The sequence below is a fragment of the Nyctereutes procyonoides genome, unplaced genomic scaffold, assembly GCF_905146905.1.
Source record: "Nyctereutes procyonoides isolate TBG_1078 unplaced genomic scaffold, NYPRO_anot_genome, whole genome shotgun sequence".
Taxonomy (NCBI): domain Eukaryota; kingdom Metazoa; phylum Chordata; class Mammalia; order Carnivora; family Canidae; genus Nyctereutes; species Nyctereutes procyonoides.
The window spans coordinates 52,580,554-52,606,363 of record NW_026575046.1 but is presented as its reverse complement, the minus strand read 5'-3'; the positions used below and the strand labels follow the sequence as shown (position 1 = coordinate 52,606,363).

Genomic DNA, 25,810 nt, shown 5'->3' with positions numbered 1-25,810 from the left:
CTTCTTGTAAAACTGGCAAAAATCATTTAGGTCTTCCTGCCTCTTCCCCTGATTTCAGGCTACGCCCTCCCTCGCTTAGGATCTCCCCACCATCTGCATCACTGCAGAAACCACCAGGATTAGGAAGTGCCTCTACCTCATTCACCAACACTTCAAAATGCTACTCCAAACCCAGAGCAGGAACAGCGCAGCAGCAAGACACAGAGCACCAGGCTGGGGCCGAGGGCACCACTGCTGGATACCAGCCGCAGGCCTGCTCGGGTTTCCCATCTACGCCCCCTCTCTTCCCCATCTCCAGCCCTCTCCCTTCCAACGGGTGCTTTATCCTTTTATTTTCCCTTCACGGTTGGTAATCTGACATCACCCCTATCTGCCTTCCGGCTGTTTTTACACTGGTCTTCTCCTCCCCTTTACGCTCTTCAGCCGTGCTCAAGAAGCACAGACTATTTCTACTTTTGCCCCATAAATAGCTCAGTGATGGTGCTATGGGGAGACCCCACAGCCGCCGACCCTCCTGCTGTAGACACGAGTCCCACGGATTCCCTCCTCTCTTTTGGGCATCCAGTTTTGTAGGTTTTTCCGCGGCCACTTTTCAGGTATTCAAAGCTGGGGACGGCGGGGGAGGGGCGATGTGCCCGAGGCATCCCTAAAGTCATCAAAGAAGGCGGCTTTGAGCATCTTCCCGCTCAGGTCTTTGCAAACCGTTTGAGGTAGCTTTAAGTTCAGAGCCAGTCTCCAACATCGAGTGGTTCTGTTACCGTGGGAAACGGGAATTGCACATTATCTTGCCTCAAAGACTCAGGAGTCCGGTTCCGGGCAGGAAGTGAAGTTCCGGGCGGCTTCGGTGCGCTCCGTCCCCGGCGCGGGTCTCCCGTCCCCGCTGGGAGGGGCCTCGGCCGGGGTGGGGGTGGGGGCTCGGGGGGAGGGGCCTCGGGGGAGGGGCCTCGGCTGGGGGGGCCTCGGCCGGGAGGGGCCTCGGGGGGGAGGGGCCGCCGCTGGCAGGGGCCTCGGCCGGGAGGGGCCTCAGCTGGGGGGGCCTTGGCTGGAGGGGCCTCGGCTTGGGGGGGGGGCCTCGGCTGGGGGGGCCTCGGGGGGAGGGGCCTCGGCCGGGAGGGGACTTGGCTGGGGGGGGCCTTGGCTGGGGGGGCCTCGGGGGGAGGGGCCTCGGGGGGAGGGGACTTGGCTGGGGGGCCTCGGCTTGGGGGGGCCTTGGCTGGGGGGGCCTCGGGTGGAGGGGCCTCGGCCGGGAGGGGACTTGGCTGGGGGGGGCCTCGGCTTGGGGGGGGCCTTGGCTGGGGGAACCTCGGGGGGAGGGGCCTCGGCCGGGAGGGGCCTCAGCTGGGGGGGGCCTTGGCGGGGGGGGCCTCGGCTGGGGGGGGCATCGGGGGGGGAGGGGCCTCGGGGGGAGGGGCCTCGGCCGGGACGGGCCGCCGCGCCCGGACCTACCCGAACGCATCGCACTAGGGCGCCAAGCGGCAGACGCAACAGTCCGCTGGGCTCCCCGGCTCCGCCGAGTTAGTCCCTGGGCGGCTTCGGCTCGGTTCGGGGGCCCCGACTGCTACGGAGGGGCAGCGACCGTGACCGGGGAGCCGGGCGGGGCGGCGCCTGGACGCGGCGGGAACCCGTCTCCTCCGAGCCGCTGTCTCGGGCCGCGGTGCCAGGCCCGTCAGGTCGGAAGCAGCACAAGTTAGAACAAGATGCAAACAAATCTATGAATCCTTAACTGCGCCGCCTCCCGCCTGAGAGCTCGGGGAGGGCCTGGCGGGGGCGTGGGGGGCGGATGCCCGAGCAGCCGCGCTCCCGGCCTCGGCGTCCTTACCTCGCTCAGCTCGGCCGCGGGGTCGTCTCCGTGCCTCGCGGCGACCCCAGAACTCATGACTGCGCTCCCGGCGCCGGGCTCCTCCGCCCTCGCCGCCTCCCGGCCTCAGGGCTGCTGACTTGGGCGTACGAGGCTCGGCGCCCGCCGCCTGCTCCCTCCGGCACACTCCGGTCTACACAGCCATCGTCAGCCAAGACAGCGAGGAAGCCCCGGGAAGGACGCGGGGTCTCCCGAGGGCCGCGGGGCCGGGCGGGGGGCAGCGGCTGCAGCGGCCGAGCCGCGGGGATCCGGGCGCCGCCACCCCCGCCGCCTCGCCGCCCCTAGGGGGCCCCGCCGCCCCTCATGGCCCGGCTGGAGGGCACCTCCCGGCGGGACCTGGCACCCCGGAGGGCTCCGGCGAGCTCCCGAGGTCGAGCAGGGCGGCGGGCCGCGGGGGATCCGCCCTCGGGCCCCGGGGAGGACACGGAGCCAGAGGGCCGGCGCGGGGCGCGCTCCGCCGCCAAGTTTCCCCTCTGAGCCGTGCGGAGTTGTGAGCGGCTCCGGCTGGAACCCGGCGCTCGGCGGGCGGCGGAGGCGGCGGAGGCGGGGCCCGAGAGAGGGGGCGGGGGGGGGGGCGCAGGCACCTTGCCAGCTCGCTGCGAGAGCGCTTACGGGACCCAAGACCAGGAGGAAGAGGAGGAACCGCCTAAGTAATTGTGCAGGGAAAAAAGCCACCTAAGTAATTGTGCAGGAAAAAAAAATTTTTTTGATTCCTCCTTGAAGCCACTTTCCATGATTTAATAAGGTCAAGACAAATCTGAACACTGTCCATCAGGCAGCGCCGTACGCTTCTCATGGCACATTAAGATTTTACAAGAGTGGGAGAGGTCATTTTCCCTGATGGGTCTAAAGTCGACACCGAGAGGGTAAATTCATTGTCAAACTCCCTCTCTGTCGCTGGGGCGGATTACATTTTCTGCACGTCCATAATAAAGATGCCCCAGCCCTTGAAAGATATAAAATAGGTTTCAATTTCTCATCCTCCTCAACCCCAGGCAGTCCTTTTAAATATTACAGTTCCCATACTCTTCCTTAAAAATCTTACTGCTTACCTGAGCAGAGCTAGGTTTGTATTTCTGGGATTTGGAGTATGAATCGGAAAAGATTTCTCTTTTTTTTGTTTTGTTTTGTTTTGTTTTTTAAGATTTTATTTATTTATCCATGAGAGACAGAGAGAGGCAGAGACACAGGCAGAAGGAGAAGCAGGCTCCATGCAGGGAGCCCGACGTGGGACTCGATTCCGGATCCCATTCCGGATCGACCCAGGATCACACCCTGAGCCAAAGGGAGACGCTCAACCACTGAGCCACCCAGGAGGCCCAGAAAAGATTTCAAGAGCCTGTTATATCCAGTCAACTCTTGGAACCAGAGCTCCCTTCATCTTTGAGTTTCCCTGAGGTAAAAGCATCCCTGTCCAGGGAAGGGGAGGAATTTTCCTCTCCATAAGGCTTAAAGTCCCACTGAACTTGAAATACACTGAAAAATGTTCTGATCCTTAAAACAGTAGGTCTGCGGGATTGCTTAAGAGGCCTCAACAGTCTTTCTACACAATGGGAACAAAATGTCTCCATCCCCAGTGACAGATTTGGCATTTCCTAGAGCCTTATATGAAAAAGCCATTGTATTGTTAATTTTCAAGATTTGTTTTTTTTTTTTTTAATCAAATAGGATGTTTATTTTGCTCTTTAAGAAGGAGCAAAGAGCTCGATCATTTGCATTTGTCTTCTTACCCAGCAGCTTTCCTGGAGAGTTCATTCATTGCCTGATAGAGGCACTGGGATAAAGAAGAGTTTGCTGCTTTGGGGGAGCACAAGGTCCAAAGTTCTGGGGCATTGCCAGACTAGAACACACTGGGAGAAACACTTCTGCATGGGGAGGGCTTAGGAAGCCACATTTATTTTTCTTATTTCCTCATTAAAATCTATTGAGGGGGCACTTGGGTGACTCAGCAGTTGAGTGTCTGCCTTTTCCTCTCAGGTCATGATCCTGGGGTCCTGGGATAGAGTCCCTAGGAGTGTTTAGGAGCCTGCTTCTCCCTCTGCTTATGTCTCTGCCTCTCTGCGTGTGTCTCTCATGAATAAGTAATTAAAATCTTTAAAGTAAAAAAATAAAATAAACCTATTGAGAACTGGGGAGCCTGGCTGACTCAGTTGGTGAAGCATGCAACTCTTGATCTCGGGGTTGTGAGTCCAAGCCCTATGTTGGGTGTAGAGATTACTTAAAAATAAAATTTTTAGGCGCACCTGGGTGGCTCAGTCAGTTGAGCGTCTGACTCTTGATTTCAGCTCAGGTTGTGGTCTTCAGGCAGTGGGATGGAGCCCAGAGTCAGGCTCCATGTTCAATGGGGAATCTGCTGGAGATTTTCTCTCTCCCTCTGCCTCTCCTCTCCCTCATGCCCAGGCCCATGCACTCTCTCAAATAAATAGATCTTTTAAAAAAAATTTTTAATCTTTAAAATCATTTTAAAAACATATTGAGAACTGAGTGTGTGCTTTAATGTACAGATGGTGGTGAATATAAAGGAGGGACACCGGGGTGGCTCAGCGGTTGAGCATCTGCCTTCAGCTCAGGGTATGATCCTGGGATCCAAGATCGAGTCCCACATTAGGCTCCTTGCGGGAAGCCTACTTCTCCTCTGCCTGTGTCTCTGCCTCTCTCTGTGTCTCTCATGAATAAATAAATAAAATCTTTAAAAATATATGTGTGTGTGTGTGTGTCTGTGTGTGTGTGACTCAACCATTAACCCTACCCATAAAGTGTTTATAGTCTCATAAAACATAAAGAAAATGACAGTTCTAGGTAGAAAATGGAACTTCCCATGAAAGCAATACAAGTAAAGATGTATTACAGTTCAGAGGAGGAAACAGGATTTTGGCTGGACTTAACTGCAGGAGAACTGTGAAGGAATCTTAGGAGAGGCAGCATGTGAGTTGATTTCTGAAGAATAGCTGAGTCCAGCAAAAATGAGGAATTAGATGAAGGAACCCCATACAGGGGACCACTGTGAGAGAAAGTATGGATGGTGGATGGAATGTGCCAGGCGTGTGTGGAAAATGGCAGGTGTTCCGTTTTAAAGTGGAATGTGGATGAGTTAAAGACAGATCATGGACAGTTTTGAGTACCAGACTAAAAAAATGGGACTTCTGATAGGCAATAAAGAGCCACTAAAGGTTTCTGAGCACAGAAATAATAGGATCAGAGCTATGCTTTGAGACATTCCAATGGATCCGTACCACACTCATGAGTAACTCACATGAATTCAAATAGACTAGTGTTGAGTGTGATTCTGGTGTTTAAAGAAACTTTTTTTTTTCTTATACTAGATGGCCCCTAAAGCCAAGCAGATGACTTCATCTGGTGTTCAACCAAAAGAAAATGACCTATTCCAAGACTGGAGGAAAAAACTGGCACTGTTGAACTTTTTAAGAAGCAGTATAACTGCAGATTTTACTTTGTGAATAATATAAGGCATTTTCAAGAGTAACGTTGACTATATGGAATATGTTCTTAAACCATGACTTTCATACTTATCCACCACAGAAGCTGCAACTCCACGGAAGTCTGGCAACAGTGGTAAGGTGGTAATTGAAAGTGGTAACTGAACATGCCGATTGGACTATCCCAGTAGTCCCGCAATAGGCTACAAAGGCCTGAATTAAGTTGGGGCAATACCGGGCAGCCCCGTTGGCGCAGCGGTTTAGCGCCGCCTGCAGCCCAGGGCGTGATCCTGGAGACTCGGGTTCAAGTTCCGCATCGGGCTCCCTGCGTGGTGCCTGCTTCTCCCTCTGCCTGTGTCTCTGCCTCTCTCTCTAGCTGTGTCTCTATGAATAAATAAATAAAATCTTTAAAAAAAAAAAGTTGGGGCAATGCCAATGAATAGGAGGGGGCAGAGGTTAGGAGATTTTATGGAAGAGAGTAGAAAGAAACTATGGTGGAAAGAGGAGAATTTAAATATGACTTATAGATCTAGAATGTGGCTGAATGGGGTTTCAGACAATGTCCTCAACAAAAATAGGGATTCCAAAAAAGGAATAGGTTACGGAATAAACTATGTTTGAGATATTGTAAGTCTGAGGTAGCAACTGGGTATTCAAGGAGAGGCATTCAGCAGGAAGCTAGAAATGTAGCCACAGAGATACATCAGGGCTGAGAGTGAGGATGAAGGCTTGGGGTGACCCCCATTAGATCAATAAAACCATTAAGTCAGGTAAGGTTGCCAAGGAAGAGGGGACAGAGAAAAAAGATCCAAGGACATTATCTTAAAGAAGGTCTTTTCATAGGGCGGGGGGTGGGGGTGAATGGGTGACGGGCACTGAGGGGGACACTTGACGGGATGAGCACTGGGTGTTATTCTGTATGTTGGTAAATTGAACACCAATAAAAATTAATTTATTAAAAAAAAAGAAGGTCTTTTCATCCAGGGGAAAGAATAAAAGAGGAAACGGTAGGGAAGGCCAATGAGAGAAATAAGAATATAACCAGAGGAACCTGGAGTCTGGGAGTCAAAGGAAGATGTCAAGATAGAGGTGGAAGCATCTGTATTGTAAGCTAGAGAGGGGACAGAAGCCTCAAGACTGATAAAAGAGCATCTCAAAGACCTGAATGTCCTTCAGAGAGAAATGACTGCAAAACTAAGGAGACAGAATGCAGGTTACCACAGGGAATGAGGAAGAACCAGGGATGGTAACCATGCACACGACTCTTTCCTTAAATTTGATGGTGACAGGAGTTCGGGAGACAGGCTAGTTTCTTAGAGCAGGTAAGTGACATTGACTAGTCATCTGCAGCTAAGGGAAACCCTGGAGATACAGAGATGGAGCGAAGTTCCTGAAAAGGGAGGAAAGGAAAGGGCCAAGGACCCAAAACATGAGATTTGCTTTGGAGAGGCTTGGAGATGCAGAGGATTCTAATGTTTCTTCATCCTTTTTCAGCAGGAAGAATTGGCGAGAACTGGACAATGTACAGACCAGTAAGGAGAAGACTTCAGACATATATACCACTAACAGCATATTTCTTTCATGAGTCATCCAATTTCCTCTTTGTGATGGTAGAGAGGTAATGAAGACTAAAACAACTTATAATTAAATTTTACCTCCAAGAAAAGAAGACCATAGAGCTATCTGTCAACACAGGAATAGAGCAGCTGTGATCTTGACCTCTGACCTTGTTCTGCCCTGGGGGAAAGGCTGGTGGGCACACTGAAAGCCAATAGTATGTAGAAAACAGTTTCATGCAATGAGGGGGAGTCCAAATTCATTTTCTTCCAAGCTAAGATTCCATGAGAGTCTAGAATTTAAATATTTTGTGATTTTTTTTCTTAACCTCTTAGTCTAGTCAGAAATCAAACAGGTTAAAAAAAAAAAAAAGAAATCAAATGGGTTGGGATACCTGGGTGGCATAGTGGTTGAGCATCTGCCTTTAGCTCAGGTCGTGATCCTGGTCCAGGAATCGAGTCCTGCATCAGGCTCCCTGTGAGGAGCCTGCTTCTTTTCTTTTCTTTTCTTTTCTTTTCTTTTCTTTTCTTTTCTTTTCTTTTCTTTTTTTTATTGGAGTTCAGTTTGCCAACATATAGCATAACACCCTGTGCTCATCCCATCAAGTGCCCCCCTCAGTGCCCATCACCCAGTCACCCCCACCCCCCACCCACCTCCCTTTCCACCACCCCTTGTTCATTTCCCAGAGTTAGGAGTCTCTCATGTTCTGTCTCCTTTTCTGATATTTCCCACTCATTTTTTCTCCTTTCCCCTTTATTCCCTTTCACTATTTTTTACATTCCCCAAATGAATGAGACCATATAATGTTTGTCCTTCTCCGATGGACTTACTTCACTCAGCATAATACCCTCCAGTTCTATCCACGTCGAAGCAAATGGTGGGTATTTGTCGTTTCTCATGGCTGAGGAATATTCCATTGTATATAGAGACCACATCTTCTTTATCCATTCATCTCTCAATGGACACCGAGGCTCCTTCCACAGTTTGGCTATTGTGGACATTGCTGCTAGAAACATCGCGGTGCAGGTGTCCCAGCGTTGAGAAGCCTGCTTCTCCCTCTGCCTGTGTTTCTGCCTCTCTCTCTGTGTCTCTCATGAATAAATAAAATATTTTTTTAAAAAAATCAAACTGGGACTCTCTACTATCAAGAAAGCTTAGATAGTGTTGTATATAAGACTACAATTGCATCAACATTCTAAGTACCCAAGAAACGCAAAGAGCACCTCAACATGTCATCAAGTATATAACTGATGCCTACAAATCCTTCCATATTGTCGCTGCTTCGACATGATCCCTCTAGAAGAGCTTCTCCAAGTTCTGCTTCAGCAGAAAGTAAGCTCCCATCAAGATGTGTGAGCAGGAGGAGGTAGCAGAGGTGTTTATCAGGATCAGAGAGCAAGTCTAGGAGGAGAAAAACCTGCTTTCCACCTGGGCAAGACCCTGAGTTCCCTTCCTTCCTGGGCCTTGTCTATCCTAGAGGCTAATCTCTTTCCATCTGATCTCTGGGACAAGAGGCGGCAGCAGTCCTGGGAAAGTGAGAGGAAACGTCTGTATGCTGATTGCATGCTGTAGCCATACTGGTACTGCCTTTCTGCTGTCAGGGGCAGTCTGGCCCCTCTATGCATGGCTGCTGACAGAAAGTGAATTTCTACACAGTAGGGATAATATTCTGGGTCTTGTCTGTACCCTCTACTGGTAATGAATATCAGATTAATCAAAGCAATCTTGGATAAAAGTCTTGAAGCTCCAGCATTAAGGAAACTGACTAAAACTTTGGGACTAGCTGGCCTAAGCCCTCTATTTCTACCCGTAGGGTATCCAAGCCACTCTTGCTCTGTACAAAGTCAGGCTTGTGCTCCTCCAGCCCACACAAGGACCCAAACCCCAAAGTTGTCCCCCTTACCCTTGGGTCTCTTAACCTAAGCACAACATTGACACCACAGATTTAGGAAGAAAGCAGTCTAATTAATGTAATTCACACAAAGGTGAAAAATACTCATAATCTCCTCAAACAAGCCCAAAGCATTTGCATTGTAGAAAGAATGCTTTTAAATAATGATAAATCGGTGGGATTTCCTGAAGAAGAAGAAAGTGACTTTTCAGGGGAAAGGGAGATTTCAAACCCATGGGAATGCAGGAAGCTCCAAACCCCTAATTCCTTAAGGGTCATAAAAGTCAGGGAGCCCTCAAAGTATGCACTGAAAAGAATTTCCTGCCCTAAATCTGTAAGCCTACCCCATTGTCCTATCCCCATGAGTTCAAAAGTGCTCTCCCTAACCCAACTCCTGTGACCATCTGCTCAATCACCAAGCCAGCTCTTCTCTCAGGTGCTGGGCCAGGCCTGAGTCCCAGGTTGGGAGCTTCCAGACAGCCTCAATGGCCTGTCCCATCACAGACATCATTTGCTTCAGGAAGCACTGCACTGGATAATCTTTGTCTTGGTCTATGTGTCCTCAGAGAGGACAACATTAAAAAGTGGAAGAAATCCTATAATCACCTAGTTCAACCCAGCCCAGCCCAGCCCATCACACTTATATAGATGAGGATATGCAGGGTCAGCAAGTTTGTGGTGTTTATTCAAAAAGAAAGAAAGAAAAGAAAGAAAGAAAGAAAGAAAGAAAGAAAGAAAGAAAGAAAGAAAGAAAGAAAGAAAGAAAGAAAGAAAGAAAAGCATCCACTTTATGCCAGAAATGGTGCTGTGCTTTGGGATTCAGTAGTGTATGGGACAGAAAGAAATCCTTGCTTTCACAGAGCTAGAGTGCTTGGTGGAAAATGATTAATAAATAAAGAAGACAGTCACAACTTCTTTATTAAGAAGGTGTTAACACAGAATTAAACAGAAGCCATGATGAGGCAGAGCAGGCCCACTAAGGGAAGCAGTCAGAGACGGCCTCAATGAAGAGATGACATTTCATCAGAAGGTCAAAAAGGATCCAAAATAGGTAGAAAGTGGGAGAAGGTGACCAGGCAGCAAGAGCAGCAGGTGCAAAAATCCAGGGGTAGGAAAGGACTTCACCTTCTTAAGGTGAATAAATTCCAAATAACTTAAAATTTTTTATTTAATTTTAAATTTCAATAAAAAGGTAGACAGTATGCTGGAACATGATGAAAAAGATGATGGAGGAGCCGGACTATGCAGGGTATTGTGTGGGCCACAGATTTCATTCTGTATATGTGAAGGTGAAGATGACACGGGAAGACTTTGAACAGGGCAGAGATGTTTTTACATTTTTTACAAGGTAAATCTATTCTATTTTTTAAAAAAAAGGTTTACAAAATATTTTATTTATTTATTTATGAGAGACACAGAGAGAGAGAAAGGCAGAGACATAGGCAGAGGGAGAAGCAGGCTCCCTGTGGGGAGCCCGATGTAAGACCCAGGATCATGCCCTGAGCCAAAGGCAGATGTTCAACCACTGAGCCACCTGGGTGTCCCCCCAAAAAGATTTTATCTTTATTTATTTTAGAGAGAGCGTGTGTGAGAGAGTAGCAGGGAGAGGGGGGAGAGGCAGAAGGAGAAGCAGACTCCCTACTGAGTGACTGAGCCACCAGGCGCCTGGGAAATCTATCCCTATACAAACCTTACCACCAGGTAACCAAAAAAAGACAAAAGAAAAGTTCTTCCTTGGGCAGTCCGGTGGCTCAGCATTTTAGCGCTGCCTTCAGCCCAGGGCCTGACCCTGGAGACCAGGGATCGAGTCCCATGTCGGGCTCCTTGCAGGGCCTGCTTCTCCCTCCGCCTGTGCCTCTGCCACGTGCTCTCTTTCTCTCTGAGTCTCCCATGAATAAATAAATAAAATCTTAAAAAGAAAGAAAGAAAAGTTTCTCCTTTATAGAAATATTCCTGTGAATAAATGAAGAACTGATAGAAGTGGAATATCCCTATTTTACAACCTCTAATGAATTAATAGATTTAGGTATAAAGCACATCTACTGCCATCACAAAAAGACACACCACCAAACACATGACTTTTGATGGAAGAATACAATACCACCTATGAGGCCATCTTAGCTCAGGAACATGTTAAATTAATCACAGGGGTGCAATCAACAAATTCCAGACTATAGCTCTACAGGACAAACAATCTGGTTTCTTCAAATAAATTGCAAGTGAATGGGTGAAATATTAATGGAAGGGGAAACCTATAGACATAGCAAACAATTTGTAATGTGTGGTTCTTAATGGGATCTTGAGTCAAACAACCTGACTGTAAAAAATTATATATTTATGAGACGTTCAGAAACATACTTTTCAGGTATTTGATGATATTAAAAATTATTAGTTTTTAGATGTGTTAATGGTCTTAAGGTTATACTTTTAAAAGTCTTTATCTTAAAAAAAAGTCTTTATCTTGTATAAATATATATTGAAATATTTAGGGGTGAAATGACACAATGTCTGGGATTTGTGTCAAAATATTGGAGGAGGGCAGCCCCGGTGGCACAGCAGTTTAGCGCCGCCTACAGCTCAGGGTGTGATCCTGGAGATCGAGACCCACGTCAGGCTCCCTGCATGGAGCCTGCTTCTCCCTCTGCCTGTGTCTCTGCCTCTCTCTCTCTCTCTCTGTGTCTCTCATGAATAAATAAATAAAATCTTAAAAAAAAAAAAAACAGAGAAGCGGCATCTGGGTGGCTCAGTCAGTGGTGCATGTTACTCTTGATCTGGGGTTGTGAGTTCCAGCTCCACACTGAGCATGGAACCTACTTAAAAAAGATAGAGGGATGCCTGGGAGTTGGCTGAACATTTGACCCTTGGTTTCAGCTCAGGTCATGATCTCATGGATTGTGTGATGGAGTCCTGCTTCGAGCAGCATGCTCAGCCAGGAGTCTGCTTGGGATTCTCTCTCCTCTCTCATTTTCTCTCTCCTCTCTCTCTGTCCCTCCCCCCTGTACTCACTTTCTCTCTCTCTCAAATAAATAAATCTTAAAAAAAAAAAAGAAAAGAAAAAAAGACAAGGAACTAGATGGGAGTTTTCAATGAAATGGACTGGCATGTCCTTTGGGGTTTTTTTTTTTTGTTTGTTTGTTTGTTTTAAAGATTTTATTTATTTATTCATGAGAGACACACAGAGAGAGAGAGGCACAGACACAGGCAGAGGGAGAAGCAGGCTCCATGCAGGGAGCCCAATGTGGGACTCGATCCTGGGACTCCAGGATCATGTCCTGGGCCGAAGGCAGGTGCTAAAGTGCTGAGCCACCCAGGAATCCCCAAAGCAACAGGTTTTTTTTGTTTTGTTTTGTTTTTTTAAGATTTTATTTATTTATGAGAGACACAGGCAGAGGGAGAAGCAGGCTCCATGCAGGGAGCCCAACGTGGGAATCCATCCCCGGTCTCCAGGATCACGCCCTGGGCTGAAGGCAGCGCTAAACCGCTGAGCCACCCGGGCTGCCCTGTCCTTTGGTTTTAGAGATCACTGGTGACCTTGAAAGAAGCAATTTCATTAAATGGTGGAGAGAAATAGAAGCTAGATTTGTGTGGATTGAATACTGACTAGGAAGGGAAAAGCAGAGAGAGCACAGCGAGATAACTTTTGAGAAGCATGTTGCCCCAAAGCCTCACCACTACTTAACTATTGGATGAGGTCTTTTTTTTTTTTTTAAGATTTTATTTATTTATTCAGGAGAGACACAGGGAGAGAGAGAGAGAGGCGCAGAGACACAGGCAGAGAGAGGGAGAAGCAGGCTCCACGCAAGGAGCCTGATGTGGGACTGGATCCTGGGTCTCCAGGATCACACCCCGGGCTGCAGGCGGCGCTAAACCGCTGCGCCACCGGCGCTGCCCTGGATGAGGTCTTAAATCAAAATCATAACCTACTTCTGAGCTTTTCTCCCTGTACTATGCCCCTTCAGTCAAGTTATCCTGGAGTTCCTTTTTGACTGGGATTAGAAACTCTGAGCTATTACCATAGTGGACCCCTCCCTAAACTGGTAACTGAAGTCTGTTCCATCATGCTGGGTCTTCACCTTATTGTTTATGAAATCAGCTACATTGCTTTTAGAGCCAATGACTTACTGCTGTGAAATAGATGGAATGCAGTAGATAATTTGGTTAGTCTGTGTCTAAAATTTGCTAAGAAAAGAAATACTTGAAAACTATTTCCAGATTAAATCTCACACATAGAACAAGCAAAATTCCAGTCTTCTCCAATGGCAAATGTAACTCAAACAAAGAAACCCTGTAAGGTAACTGCATTCATGGGCTGCCTCCCTCCCATCCTAGGTATTCTCAACCTAGAATCATTTGGCATCAACATCCCTGTCATTATTAGTGGGGAATTCCTTTTTTTTTTTTTTTTAGTGGGGAATTCCTAGTTGAGATTCACATCTCATCATTCATGTGATGTTTCAAAAATCTCTTCGCTATCTAACAAGATATTTTGGAACCCAATAAATATCTGTGTCATCTTGTCTTAAATATTCAAAGTATCTTTCCAAACCTTTACTCATTTGTTCTCCAAATGTCTTTAAACTATATCAAATTCTCTATAGAAAGGGAAAATAATCAGTAGAGATTAGGGATTTGGAAATCCAAGGGAGTTAAAAAAAAGGGGGGGGGTAAAATCCTCCCAGGAGTGCTTGCATATTATGGTCATTCTCCTAGAAAAGAAAATGAAAAAATATATTATTAAATGGAGGCATGAAAATAGATGTAGTAAAATTTGGAGAATATGCTTAAATTAAATGAATTCCAAATGCCTGCCACTGTTATTTGTGGGGCTCTTTGGGAGGCTAAAACAGCATCATTCCAATACTTTCTTTTAGCTAGAATATGTTATAAGAGCTGCCCAAAAAGAGGAATAATTAATCCAGTATGCCTCATAGACCTAATGACAAAGAAGACAGTTTGCTTGGCATTGTCCCAAGCTGATGACTGAAGAAGGAAGTTCTCAGACACAGGCTAGGAAAAGTCATCCCTGACTGAGTCCAGGAAGTGCCAGTGGATGGGCAGCCGTGGTAAGGATTTTCCATAGGGACAAGCCAAAGCGCGAGGAGCAGGCTCCAGACTCTCTCTCCGAGCCATCATCAGTTGCTTTGCATGATTGCCACATGAGCTCAAACTCTCCCCTCCAAGCAAATGCTGTGTGATCAGCATCTCTAGCCATGACCCTTACTTGTACTCCAGTTAATGTTTTTTCATGTGACTACCAGGCACTCTCATTAAGTCTGGCCATCACCATAACTTTATTGGAGAGCTAGAGAAAGGGAGAGCATGCACACACACAAGCAGCGGAGGGAGGGGCAGAGGGAGAGAATTTTCAAGCAGACTCCCCACTGAGCATGGAACCTGACATGGGAGGACCCTGAGATCATGATCTGAGCTGAAACCAAGAATCAGATGCTTAACCAACTGAGCCATCCAGGCACCCCAAAATGTACTTTTTAATGGTACAATTCAATGGTTTTCAGTATATTTGCAGAGTTGCACGACCATTACCATCTATCGGCTGTATGAGTATTAGAAAATAGAAATAATTCTGGTCTAGTTGATAAATAACCACCGCCCCAAATCAGAGAGTGCCCACTTCCTGACCAGCCACTGCCCCATGGCAGCTACCCCATCCCTATCTCCAGAAACTCCCAAAATTTCCCACAGTGTAGCTGCCAGAGGACTAACACTGGCATAATCAAGGACTCTAGAACCTTCCTCCATCACTGTGACTACTCCCTTTTATCAAGTATTTTGAATGTCACCCCTGGAGAAAAGAGGCATTATTTCTTAAATGAAGACAGAATCAAAGAATACATTTTTTTAATTAAAGATACCAAATTACATGATTCAGTTAAATTATCCTCATACTTTTTTTTATTTTAAGATTTCATTTATTTACTAGAAAAAGAGAGAGAGAAAACATAAGCAGGGAGGAGGGACAGAAGGCCAGGGAGAAGCAGACCCCCCAGTGAGCAGGGAGCCCTATTCAGGGCTCAATCCCAGGACCCTGGGATCAGACCTGAGCCGAAGGCAGATGCTCACTGGACCGAGCCACCCAACCCTATTCTTGTATCCCTATAGAACTTCCAGCAGCATTTGAATCCATATTCCCCAACTCCTTTACCACTCACCAAATATGAAGCCCATTTAAGGTTTCACATTCTTGACAATGCCAATCTTTCTGTCTTTCCTTTCCAGCTCAAGTTCCTTTCTTTTTGTTTCAAAGATTTTATGTATTTGAGAGAGAGAGAGAAGGTAAGAGGGGCAGAGGGAGAAGCAGAGACCCTGCTGAGTAGGGAGCCCAATGCAGGGCTTGACCCCAGGACCCTGAGGTCATGATCTGAGCTAAAGGCAGACACTCAACCAACTGAGCAACCCAGGCACCCCTTTCTGTTCCTTTCTGTTTGTGTCTCATACGCTTAGGATCTTTTTAGGATTTCATGCTCTAGAATTAATGAAAATATTTGTTTTTTTTTTTTTATTTATGATAGTCACACACACACACACAGAGAGAGAGAGAGAGAGAGGGGTAGAGACACAGGCAGAAGGAGAAGCAGGCTCCACGCAACGGGAGCCCGACGTGGGATTCGATCCCGGGTCTCCAGGATCGCGCCCCGGGCCAAAGGCAGGCGCCAAACCGCTGCGCCACCCAGGGATCCCTAATGAAAATATTTGACTTATTTTCCCAGTTATTAGGAACATGCTATTTGAATGCACTATCAGCCTCCTGTTGGCCCTTCAGAGACTGTTTTGTGAAAGTCTATAGAACGTGAGAAAGTGTGCACAGGCTACTATCTAAATTAGCAAAAGCTACCCTATTTTTCCATCATATCCAATATATTAAGTTTTTGTCCCCTTTCTTCATACAGCTCATGTTTAACTCTTTTCATTTGAAATTATTTTCTTTTTTTTTTAAGATTTTATTTATTTATTCATGAGAGACACAGAGAGAGAGGCAGAGACATAGAGAGAGAAGTAGGCTCCATGTAATGAGCCGGATGTGGGACTCAATCCCAGAACCCCAGGACCACACTCTGAGCCAAAGGCAGACGCTCAACCACTGAGCCCCAGGCGTCCCTGAAATTATTACTGGCAACAAGAATAGAGAGAGAAATGTATCTCATGAGAAAATCTAATCCCACAATGCAAACAGCTGTTTTGGGGGCAATTTGGAAATTTAAAGAATGAGGAATAGATGACAATTCTGAATTTCTTTTACTTTTCTTAAGGCAGGCATATCCCCAAAAATGAACATTTCTCTAGATTTTTGAGATATCAGTAACAGATTGATGTCTTTTCATATTCAGTCAGGCCTTCATTCAAGAAATATTATCAACTACTATATATCAAGCATCTTGCTTAGTACTAGGGAAAGAATGGTGAATAAAAAGAGATACCAGCATTGGCTTCCATTGATCCTAGAGTCACGTTGTGGTAGGATGTAAGATGGCCCCAACCTTTACAACTCCTTGTCAACAAGTCTTCACTTGTAACTTTGCAGTGCCCTCCCACTCTGATTCTGGACTTGTCCATAAGACTTACATTGGCCACTAGAATAAGCCAGAAGTAATGGTGTACCTATGCCACCTCAAGAGCCTTCCATGTAAAAAAAAAAAAAAAAAAAGAGCCTTCCATGTGTCCTCCTGCACATCTGCCACTAACACGAGAGTGTGTCTGAGACAGCTTTCTGGAGGGTGAGAGACATGCGGAGCAGTTGCCCCAGTCTCAGATCAGCAGTCAGGCAGCTCCTCCCCAGATACAAGCGTTAGCACAGCCTCTATAACCAAGAACGACAGTTGCCTTGCCAGCCTGCAGCTGACTCCAAATACTTGAGCCATAAACATTTCCTGCTAAGTGCCACTGAAATTTTGTGGTGTTTTATTACACAACATTAATGTGGCAACAGATTACTGATACATTTTTACTAATCATAAAAAATAAACATAAAATTAGGAGCTGTAGTGTGTGCTCTGAAGGACTGGAGTATAGAAACACGAGAGTACAGGAGAGCTAGATCTAGCCTAGATGAGTGGAGAGGGGAGGTCTTCAGGGAAGAGATATGTAGGCTAAGATCGAAAGGATGTGCAGAAGTTAACTAGGTGAAGAATGGGAGAAAGGGTTATTTAGGTCACTGGGCAGCATGTGCAAAGGCTTAGTAGGGAAGGAATACACAGTGAGTTAGTATAAGAAGGCTGATGTGGCTGGAACATGGAGATAAATGGGACAATGTGAAGAAATGAGCTGGAATCATGGGCAATGACTTATAAAGCTTATAGAACATATGAAGAGTTTGAGTTAATCCAAAGAACAGTGAGGATAACTGAATGGTTTCAGGATGGTAGTAACTGTTTTTCTCACATGCTTACCTGGCTATGCAACGGGTAGGGAGCTTCAACCATACACCCTGAAATTTGCCCATGGATTTCACAAGTCAGCTCTAAAACAAAGTATCATTCATCCATCCATTTATTTAATGGAAGTTTATTAAGAGGGTCCAATTTGGAATGAATGTATGATTCGGAGATTAAACGAATGAATGAGCCTGTGCCAAGCAATCTGACAGGTACTGGAGAGACACAAAGACAGAACTCCTGCCCTTGATATGCTCACACTCTAGGAGGGAGATGAACATGAAAAAGAGACTTCATTGCTAACCCAGAGGTATATGAACAATGTGCTTGAAAAGCATAGAGAGGGGGGATGCCTGGGTAGCTCAGTGTCTACTCAACCACTGAACCACCCAGGCGTCCAGAAACAATTAAAAAAAATACATTATAAACTGTAGTCAGTATTCATGTTCTCCACAAATACAACTAGTGATTTTCACCGCTGGATGAGGCTCTTTTAAGGTTAGGATTAGAAGATGTTAAGTAATAAATCCCACACTCAGTGCGGTGCTCTCATTCATATACCCTCATCCCCACTAGGAAATCCCCAAACTCCTAACAATAGCAGCTCTCAAAGTACTGTCTTTTCTATTGTTAAAGTTTGCATAGTCTTCAGATATTGGGCGCAGTTACTTATCTAGCAGGTGCTCCACAGCTGATAGGCATTACATTGAATCTCATGGAATCAACATTTTCATAGAACATAAACAGTAAACAGCATGAATTTTAAACAGTTCAACCTAATACTAAGTTCTGTGGCACCAGACTAGTTTAGAGAGTCAAGTTTGTTATGTAAATAATCTTAATAGCATCCAGAGAGATCAAATGCTCTTCATTTGACCGATTTTTGTTTTGTTTTTAAATGATAGCAAAAGATTGGGATGAATGGATTGTTTCTCCTTGCAAAGTACCCAGACTCCGCTTGGACTCGAGGTAGACTTTCAAGGGATGTTTCTTCTAAAAGAACCTGCTTCACATTAATCATATTCACAATTGAAAGACTATAAAGATAATTTGAGAATATTGCTTAAAACCCTTTGTATTGCTAACTGAATTAAAAGAACAATAACAAATAATAAGAACAAGAGGAAAATAAAGTCATAGGCCGCATCTGCTAGCAAAGCCAACTACCTATTCTTAACAGAAATGAATTCTTGTAAGGCTTGAATGTTCTCCTAGAGCTAATTTATATTTCTGTCTTGATCCAGGAAGTAGTGAGAGAAACTACATTTCATAGAGCCCACATGAGCCCTGGCACATGTAATCTTCAACCTCCATTTTTAATTCACATCTGAAAAATGAATGAATGAGCAACTACAGGAAGATATAAAAGACAGGGTTACACAAAGAAAGTGTATAATTTTATTATATCTGCTGCCCAGCCCTGAACAAATAAACTCCATTACATGTGCTGGCTTTGTATCCAAACTGCCCTCCCAACCTGGAGCAGACATACAAAATCTGTCAACTAATGCAGCAGTCAGCCCAACTCTCTGACTTGATCCTATAGATCTATATTTCTAGGGACACCTGGGTGGCTCAGCGGTTGAATGGCTGCCTTCAGCTCAGGGCATGATCCTGGAGTTCTGGGATCCAGTACCGCATTGGGCTCCCTGTGAGGAGCCTGCTTCTCCCTTCTCCCTCTGCCTCTGCCTCTCTCTGTGTGTCTCTCATGAATAAATAAATTAAATCTTAAAAAAAAAAAAGGTCTATGTTTCTAAAACGAAGCTTTCATTGTAATAACATTCCCTTTTAATTTAAGCAAAATAAAATGGAAACAGCACTGGAACGGATACAAAAGTAAAGTGAAAATGTCTCCTTGGACAAAGCTATTTTAATGAAAGCTCTCGTGTTCCACCACCCAATTAGATTCACTTCATTGGCTGTCTTCATGGGATTTCCCAAAGCTGAGGACTATCCAAAAGAAATAAAAGGTGAGCATTTTCCTTAAAGCAGTATGCTAGGTTTTGAATACAAATATTCACATTAAGTGAAGGAACTTGATTAAACCCACAATTCAAGATAATGATGAACTGGGTGCTGGAACTCAGCTGCCTGACACACTTTAGCATATGAATTAAATTTTCTGTTAGCTAACCCACTTAAAAAAAAAAAAAGACTGTATTTAAACATTTTCCTTCAGGGAATTGGCCATATGTGGAATTAACAGACTCTTGGGTCCACATGGGGCTTGGCTTGCAATTTCTGAGTTTGCTGGGAAAGTGAGTTTATTGCATTATATTGAAATGGACACTGGGAGATTTATTTGAGCATATGATACTTTAATAGGAGTGTCTACTTAATCAGATATGCCATAATTCACATATATACAGGTGTACCAGCAGTTGTTTCATGAATGATCATACCAAAAATGGATGTATATGGCCAGATGTTAAAGAAGGTGCTTCAAATAAGGAGGTGGTGAGTGCATGTGGTGATGATAGGGAAAGAGCTGTCATGATATACTACATGGATCTTCCTAAGTACATTCACAACTCTGTAGCAAAATGTTTTCCATAAAAACTTCATTCCACAAATAGAATTTAAAAATGGAATCATAGCATATGGCCATGTAAATTGTAAATGCAATCCACATGGCTTCAACAATGCCAGTGTGGATGGGCTAATGAAGATGCAAATGGGGAAAGGTATACCATCAAGTTGGCTACCTCACAATACCCAGATGTCCCAGAAATTCCAGAACCATTTTGTGAATATCAAAAGGAAAAATACTATCAGAAAATCATTTCAGCTTTTTTTTTAAAGATTTTATTTATTCATTCATGAGAGACACAGAGAGGCAGAGACATAGGCAGAGGGAGAAGCAGGCCCCATGCAGGGAGCCCAATGTGGGATTCAATCCCAGGACACACCCTGGCCCAAAGGCAGGCACCAAACCACTGAGCTACCCAGGGATCCCCCTATTTCAGCTTTGATATTCGTAGTCTTACAGACTTCATATGTTCTATAGCTTAAATATCACAAGACACATCGGAAACTTAAGTGCTTGATAAGTCATACAAGGACAAAAGGGAAGCAAATGAATTATAAAGAGGTGGAGGCCCGATGATTTTCAATTATCGATACTGCACTGTATGGGGATGGCTCGAGATTGATCTGTGAAGGAAATCAGATATAAATGATGAAGTTTTGGGATCCCTGAGTGGCTCAGTGGTTTAGCGCCTGCCTTCGGCTTAGGGGCTTAGGGTGTGACCCCTGAATTCCCGGTCGAGACCCACATCGGGCTCCCTGCATGGAGCCTGCTTCTCCCTCTGCCTGGGTCTCTGCCTCTCTCTGTATGTCTCTCATTAATAAATAAATAAAAACTTTAATTAAAAAAAAAACAGAAGTTCAAAACAAATGAACTTTTAAAAATAAATAAATAAATAATGAAGTTTTGAAGAGTGTAGTTAGATGGGGAGGAGCTACATTTTAAGTACATTCATTTTTTAAAGCACAATGTTATATTCTTTACATACAGGGTATGTTATTGCCATTTTGAGATGAAGACAACAAAAGCTCAAAGATGAAATAATTTCCTCAAAGTCACAAAGTTAGTAAGTACCCAAACAGATATGCAAACACAAGTATTTACAAGCCTGCCTTTCACATATCACCTTTATAACTTTTGCCAGACCATGTGCCATCTGTGCTATATTCTATTTAATACTCTTCCTTAATTCAGATTTATATTTTAAAATATTTATTTAAAATAAAAAATGTAGGGGCATCTGGTTGGTCCAGTCAGTAGAGCATGCAACTCTTGATCTCAGGGTTGTGAGTTCAAGCTCCACACTGGGCATGGAATCTACTGTAAAAATTAATTAATTAGTTAGTTAATTAATTAATTTAATTAAAAATTTATGAGGCACCTGGCTGGCTCAGACAGTAGAACATGCAACTCCTGATCTCAGGATTGTGAGTTCAAGCCCCATGTTGGGCATAGAGCTTTAACAATAATAAAATAAAATAAATTTTAATACTATCATTAATAGAAAAGAATTATCATTTGCCATAAGCAGAAGGCAACTACAAAAATAAATTCTAACTAAACAGTGTTACCCATCCAAAGCTCTGAACCTGGGGCCTGCCTCTTCCTTGTAAGGAGGGTTTGCAAAGTTAAGGACATATTAAAGCCCTTTGTGCACCAAAATGAGGTTTTTCTCTCGATGTAAACAGAAAGAGCACTAAAATGGGAATTCTATTTGTCTCCTGTGATATAGTTTTTTGTTTTTTAAAGATTTAACTAATTTATTTGAGAGAGAAAGAGAGCAAGCGAGTGAGCAAGAGCATGGGGCGGGGGATGGGAGAAACAGACTCCCTATTGACCAGGGAGCTGGAGGTGGGGCTCCATCCCAAGATTCCAGGCTCATTATCCGAGCTGAAGGCAGACTCTTTACTGGCTGAGCCACCCAGGCACCCCTCCTGTGTTATAGTTTTATTTGATGACTGGATGTGCTATATGTGGAGGTATCACCTGGAATCATGCTTCCTACCAACAGTGGCATGCTGGTCATAATTTGGGGAACTGTGAGCTGTGGAATGAGCATTTTTTGTGAGCTGAAGCAAGAGAAGATAAAAGGGAATTGATCGGATCTGATCTTTTTCAAATCAAAATTCAATTTGAGAGAAACTAACCTCTGGTTCCATGTATGATTCAATAAAATTATGTATGTATTCAGTCTCAGATTTATGTAACAAATCTGAGACCAAACTCAAAGTTAAACATTGGGCTAAATTCTTTCAAAAAACTGATATTTGGGACACCTGGGTGGCTCAGTTGGTTAAGCATCTGCCTTCGACAAAGGCCATGATCTCAGGGTCCTGGGTTAGAGCCTTGTGTCTCGTTGGGCTCCCTGCTCAGCAAGGAATCTCCTTCTCCCTCTGCCTCTCCCCTCTCCTCCCACTCATGCTTGCTCTCTCTCTCTCTCTCTCTTTCTCTCTCAAATAAATAAATAAAATCTTAAAAGAAAATACTGATATTCAACAAGCTTCAAGCATGCTGGATCTAGGAACTATTGAGTATCCTTTGCCATGGTTCCTGGTTAAACTACTGCAGGACATCACGATGCAGACATCAGCAGGCCCCTTTGTCTTATAAAACTTGGAGAAAACAGGTTAGAAATCCCTCGTATCTTGCTTACTGCTGGGCATATCTGACTCAAAGAGTGGCCAGTTGGGGCCCAAAAGTCATTTCTCAGAATAATTTTGTCCTGGCCTTCTCATTTATTTTCTAAAAAGTACATAATGGCAGCATGGCTATTATAGTACCACGACCATCACCTCCACATGTCAAACAGAATAACCAGAAGACATTTCTACATCCCTGTTTCAAAGGTATTTTTTTCCTTATCTTCTGTAATTGGACTCACTTCCATGTTTTTTTTTAATTAATTAATTTATTTATTTAAGATAGTCACACACACAGAGAAAGAGAGATAGAGGCAGAGGCACAGGCAAATCCCGCCCTGGGCCAAAGGCAGGCGCCAAACCGCTGCGCCACCCAGGGATTATATATATATATATATATATATATATATATATATATATACACACACACACACAATATCTTGGCTTTCTGTATTTTTATATGCATATATTATGTCTTCCCAGAAAAACCCAGTCATATGTGTACCCAACTTAATATGTAGTAACACATACATATACTCATACATGCATGCACATACACACAAGCTGTCTTAAAAATCTGAATTTAAGTAGCAGATATGGCAATGGGTCATATGTGAGAAATACATTGAAAATGAAAGAAATGCTGATTCAAAGTCGTATCAGGAAACAGATTTTCCAATGATGATAAAATTGTACACAAGACGAGACTAAGAAAATGCACCAGAGTCATTGCAAAAAAAAAAAAAAAAAGTCCGAGAGGAACAGAATACTAACTGGCAAAGAAAACTTTCCACCAGTCGGTAACTAGTTTAATAATTAACAGAGTTCTCTGACCAAACTATTGTTTCAAAAAAGGTAGTTCCCTCACAGATTACACCCTCTTCTTTGCAGCCCAACCCTGGGCCCAGTCACCAGCAGGGGGACATTCTGAATGAAACCTCAGTGGATAAATTAGTATATAGATGAGATCTTGCTCTTAAATAAAGTTTGGCCAGATTTTAGAAATGTGACAAGAGGCTTGACTTGAATTCTTTTGCCTTTCTCAAGGGTGTTAGTGTAGCACTAATGATACTTTCTCAACTACTCTTAAATATCCTATACTTCCATAGTTGACACAATAATATAAACAGCTTTAGGAAATGCAGCTGCTCTAATTTGCCAAAGCTAAATTTTTACTTAAAAGAAAAGGCACAGGGGCACCTGGCTGGCTTAGTCGGTGGAACATGCAACACTTGATCTCTGGGTCACGAGTTCAAGCCCCACCTTGGATTGGATGTAGAGCTTATTTAATAAACACACACACACACACACACACACACAAAGGTATGAAACAATATTTCATCACACACTCATGGTTCAGTGGTCATTTTGCTCTGTTTTCATGAAATATCTTCAGAACAAGTGAAACTACAAAATATAAAGGAAAGAAAACAAAAACAAGAATGGGTAAGCAATTCTCATTTCTACTGAAATCTGAAAATACAGAATTTCTATTTTTAATTTGAAGTCTAGAAACTCAACTAGAATATAGCTAAGTTTTAAAACCCAATGTGAAATAAAGCAAATATGAAAAAAAATTTTCAAAAAACAATATGGAAAAGAATTATTCTCCGGGTCATATCATTTTAATAACTTCAACCCCAATTATCAAACCTTGGTTCCGGGAACAGAAGCAACCAGTTTTTACCAGTTTACTAATTTGAGGTAAAACCTACATCAAAGCTCATCCTTCTGTATGTGGGAGGAACTGCATCAGGCAGGCACAGAGGCCATATTAGGAAACTCAAGAATGGTGAAGTTTTGTAGTTAACACTTAAAACGTATAAAAAATATCTTCCTAATTAGAAGCATCTCAGTTATTAGAAAATGGAAACTTTATTCCTGAAGTTGACTCCAAAAAAGCAAATGCTCCATTTTTGTTAAAAAGTCTTCCTAAAATGTAAACCCCAGGTTATATATTAAAGAGCAGTGTTTCTCAAACTTTAATGTGCATATGAATCACCTGAGAACTTGTTAAAATGTAGGTTTTGGGGATCCCTGGGTGGCGCAGCGGTTTGGCGCCTGCCTTTGGCCCGGGGCACGATCCTGGAGACCCGAGATCGAATCCCGCGTCGGGCTCCCGGTGCATGGAGCCTGCTTCTCCCTCTGCCTGTGTCTCTGCGCCTCTCTCTCTCCCTCTGTGACTATCATAAATAAATAAATAAATAAATAAAAAAAATTTTAAAATGTAGGTTTTGATTCATTACGTCTGCAGTGATACCCAAGATTTGCATTTCTAACAAAATCCCAGTTGATGTGGACACTACTTATTTACCTGCCACACTTGAGTGCAAGGATATAGAGAACCTACAACTGACAACTGTGGCTTCCCCAGCTTTAACATCTAGTGGGGGAAAACCTATAAATAAATAAGGAACCATTATAGTTTGATTTTAAATCACTCCTACCTACTGATTCTTATATGATGGTAGTAAATTTTTTATTATTTCTGCATTAAAGCTTCTTTTCATGAATGCATTGAAACAACTATAGTTGACCCTTGAACAACCCTGGAGTTAGGGATACTGACCCTTGCATGGTCAAAAATCTGTGTATAACTCTTTTTTAAAGACTTTACTTATTTATTTGAGAGACAGAGCACAAGTGTTGGGAGGAAAGGGCAGAGGGAAAGGGAGAAGCCAGGCTCCATCCCAGGACCCTGGGATCATGACCTGAGTCAAAGGCAGATGCTTAACTGACTGAGCCACCCAGGAGCCCATGTGTATAGCTTTTGACTCCCCAGAAACTTACCTACTAAAAACCTAGGGTTGAGGGTAAGTCCTATTGATAAAACAAATAGTCAACACATATTTGCATGGTATATTACATACTATATTTTTATAATAAAGTAAGCCAAAGAAAAGAAACTATTAAAAAAAAATCATGAGGAAGAGAAAATACATTTGCAATACTGTATATACCAAAAAATAAAAAATAAATCTTTGTATAAGTGAACCAATGCAGTTCAAACTTGTTCAAGAGTCAACTGTAGGGCAGCCCAGGTGGCTCAGCAGTTTAGCATCACCTTTGGCCCAGGGCATGATCCTGGAGACCCTGGATCAAGTCCCATGTCTGGCTCCCTGCATGAAGCCTGCTTCTCCCTCTGCCTGTGTCTCTGCCTCTCTCTCTCTCTCTCTCTCTCTCTCTCTGTGTGTGTCTCTCATGAATAAATAAATTTTAAAAATCTTAAAAAAAAAAGAGTCAACTGTAAATAAAATGATCCCACAGGAACAGATACAAAAAAAATCTGTTGTGAACTGTTTCACTTTAAAAAATTAGGGAAATCAGTTATGAAAAAAGTTAAAATTGTACATTACTAGTTTCCCAACTGAAATAAATGAAAGTGTTTCTGCAAATAAAGATGAAATCACTTTCTCCTACCCTTATCCAATTATTCAGTTAAAGTTTTTTGGATGAAGTCAACATTAGTGTGGAGGCCGAGAAAAATTAAGGCCATCCCACCTAAAGTTTA

General features: G+C 43.9%; 1 protein-coding gene across 3 annotated transcripts in view; it reads right to left on the bottom strand.

Annotated features, from left to right (window-relative positions):
• MCC (MCC regulator of WNT signaling pathway) overlaps nucleotides 1-25,810 on the bottom strand; it is a 324,907-nt gene that overhangs the window by 277,619 nt on the left and 21,478 nt on the right. For 2 of the 3 annotated variants that reach the window (XM_055325148.1, XM_055325150.1), the window contains exon 1: nucleotides 1,820-2,358. The exons of the other annotated variant lie outside the window; for it this stretch is intronic. In XM_055325148.1, coding sequence (XP_055181123.1) covers nucleotides 1,820-1,876 — 57 coding nt within the window. In that variant the 5' untranslated portion in view covers nucleotides 1,877-2,358. Of the gene's footprint in view, nucleotides 1-1,819; nucleotides 2,359-25,810 lie in introns of those variants that run through there. 3 annotated transcript variants of the gene reach the window in all.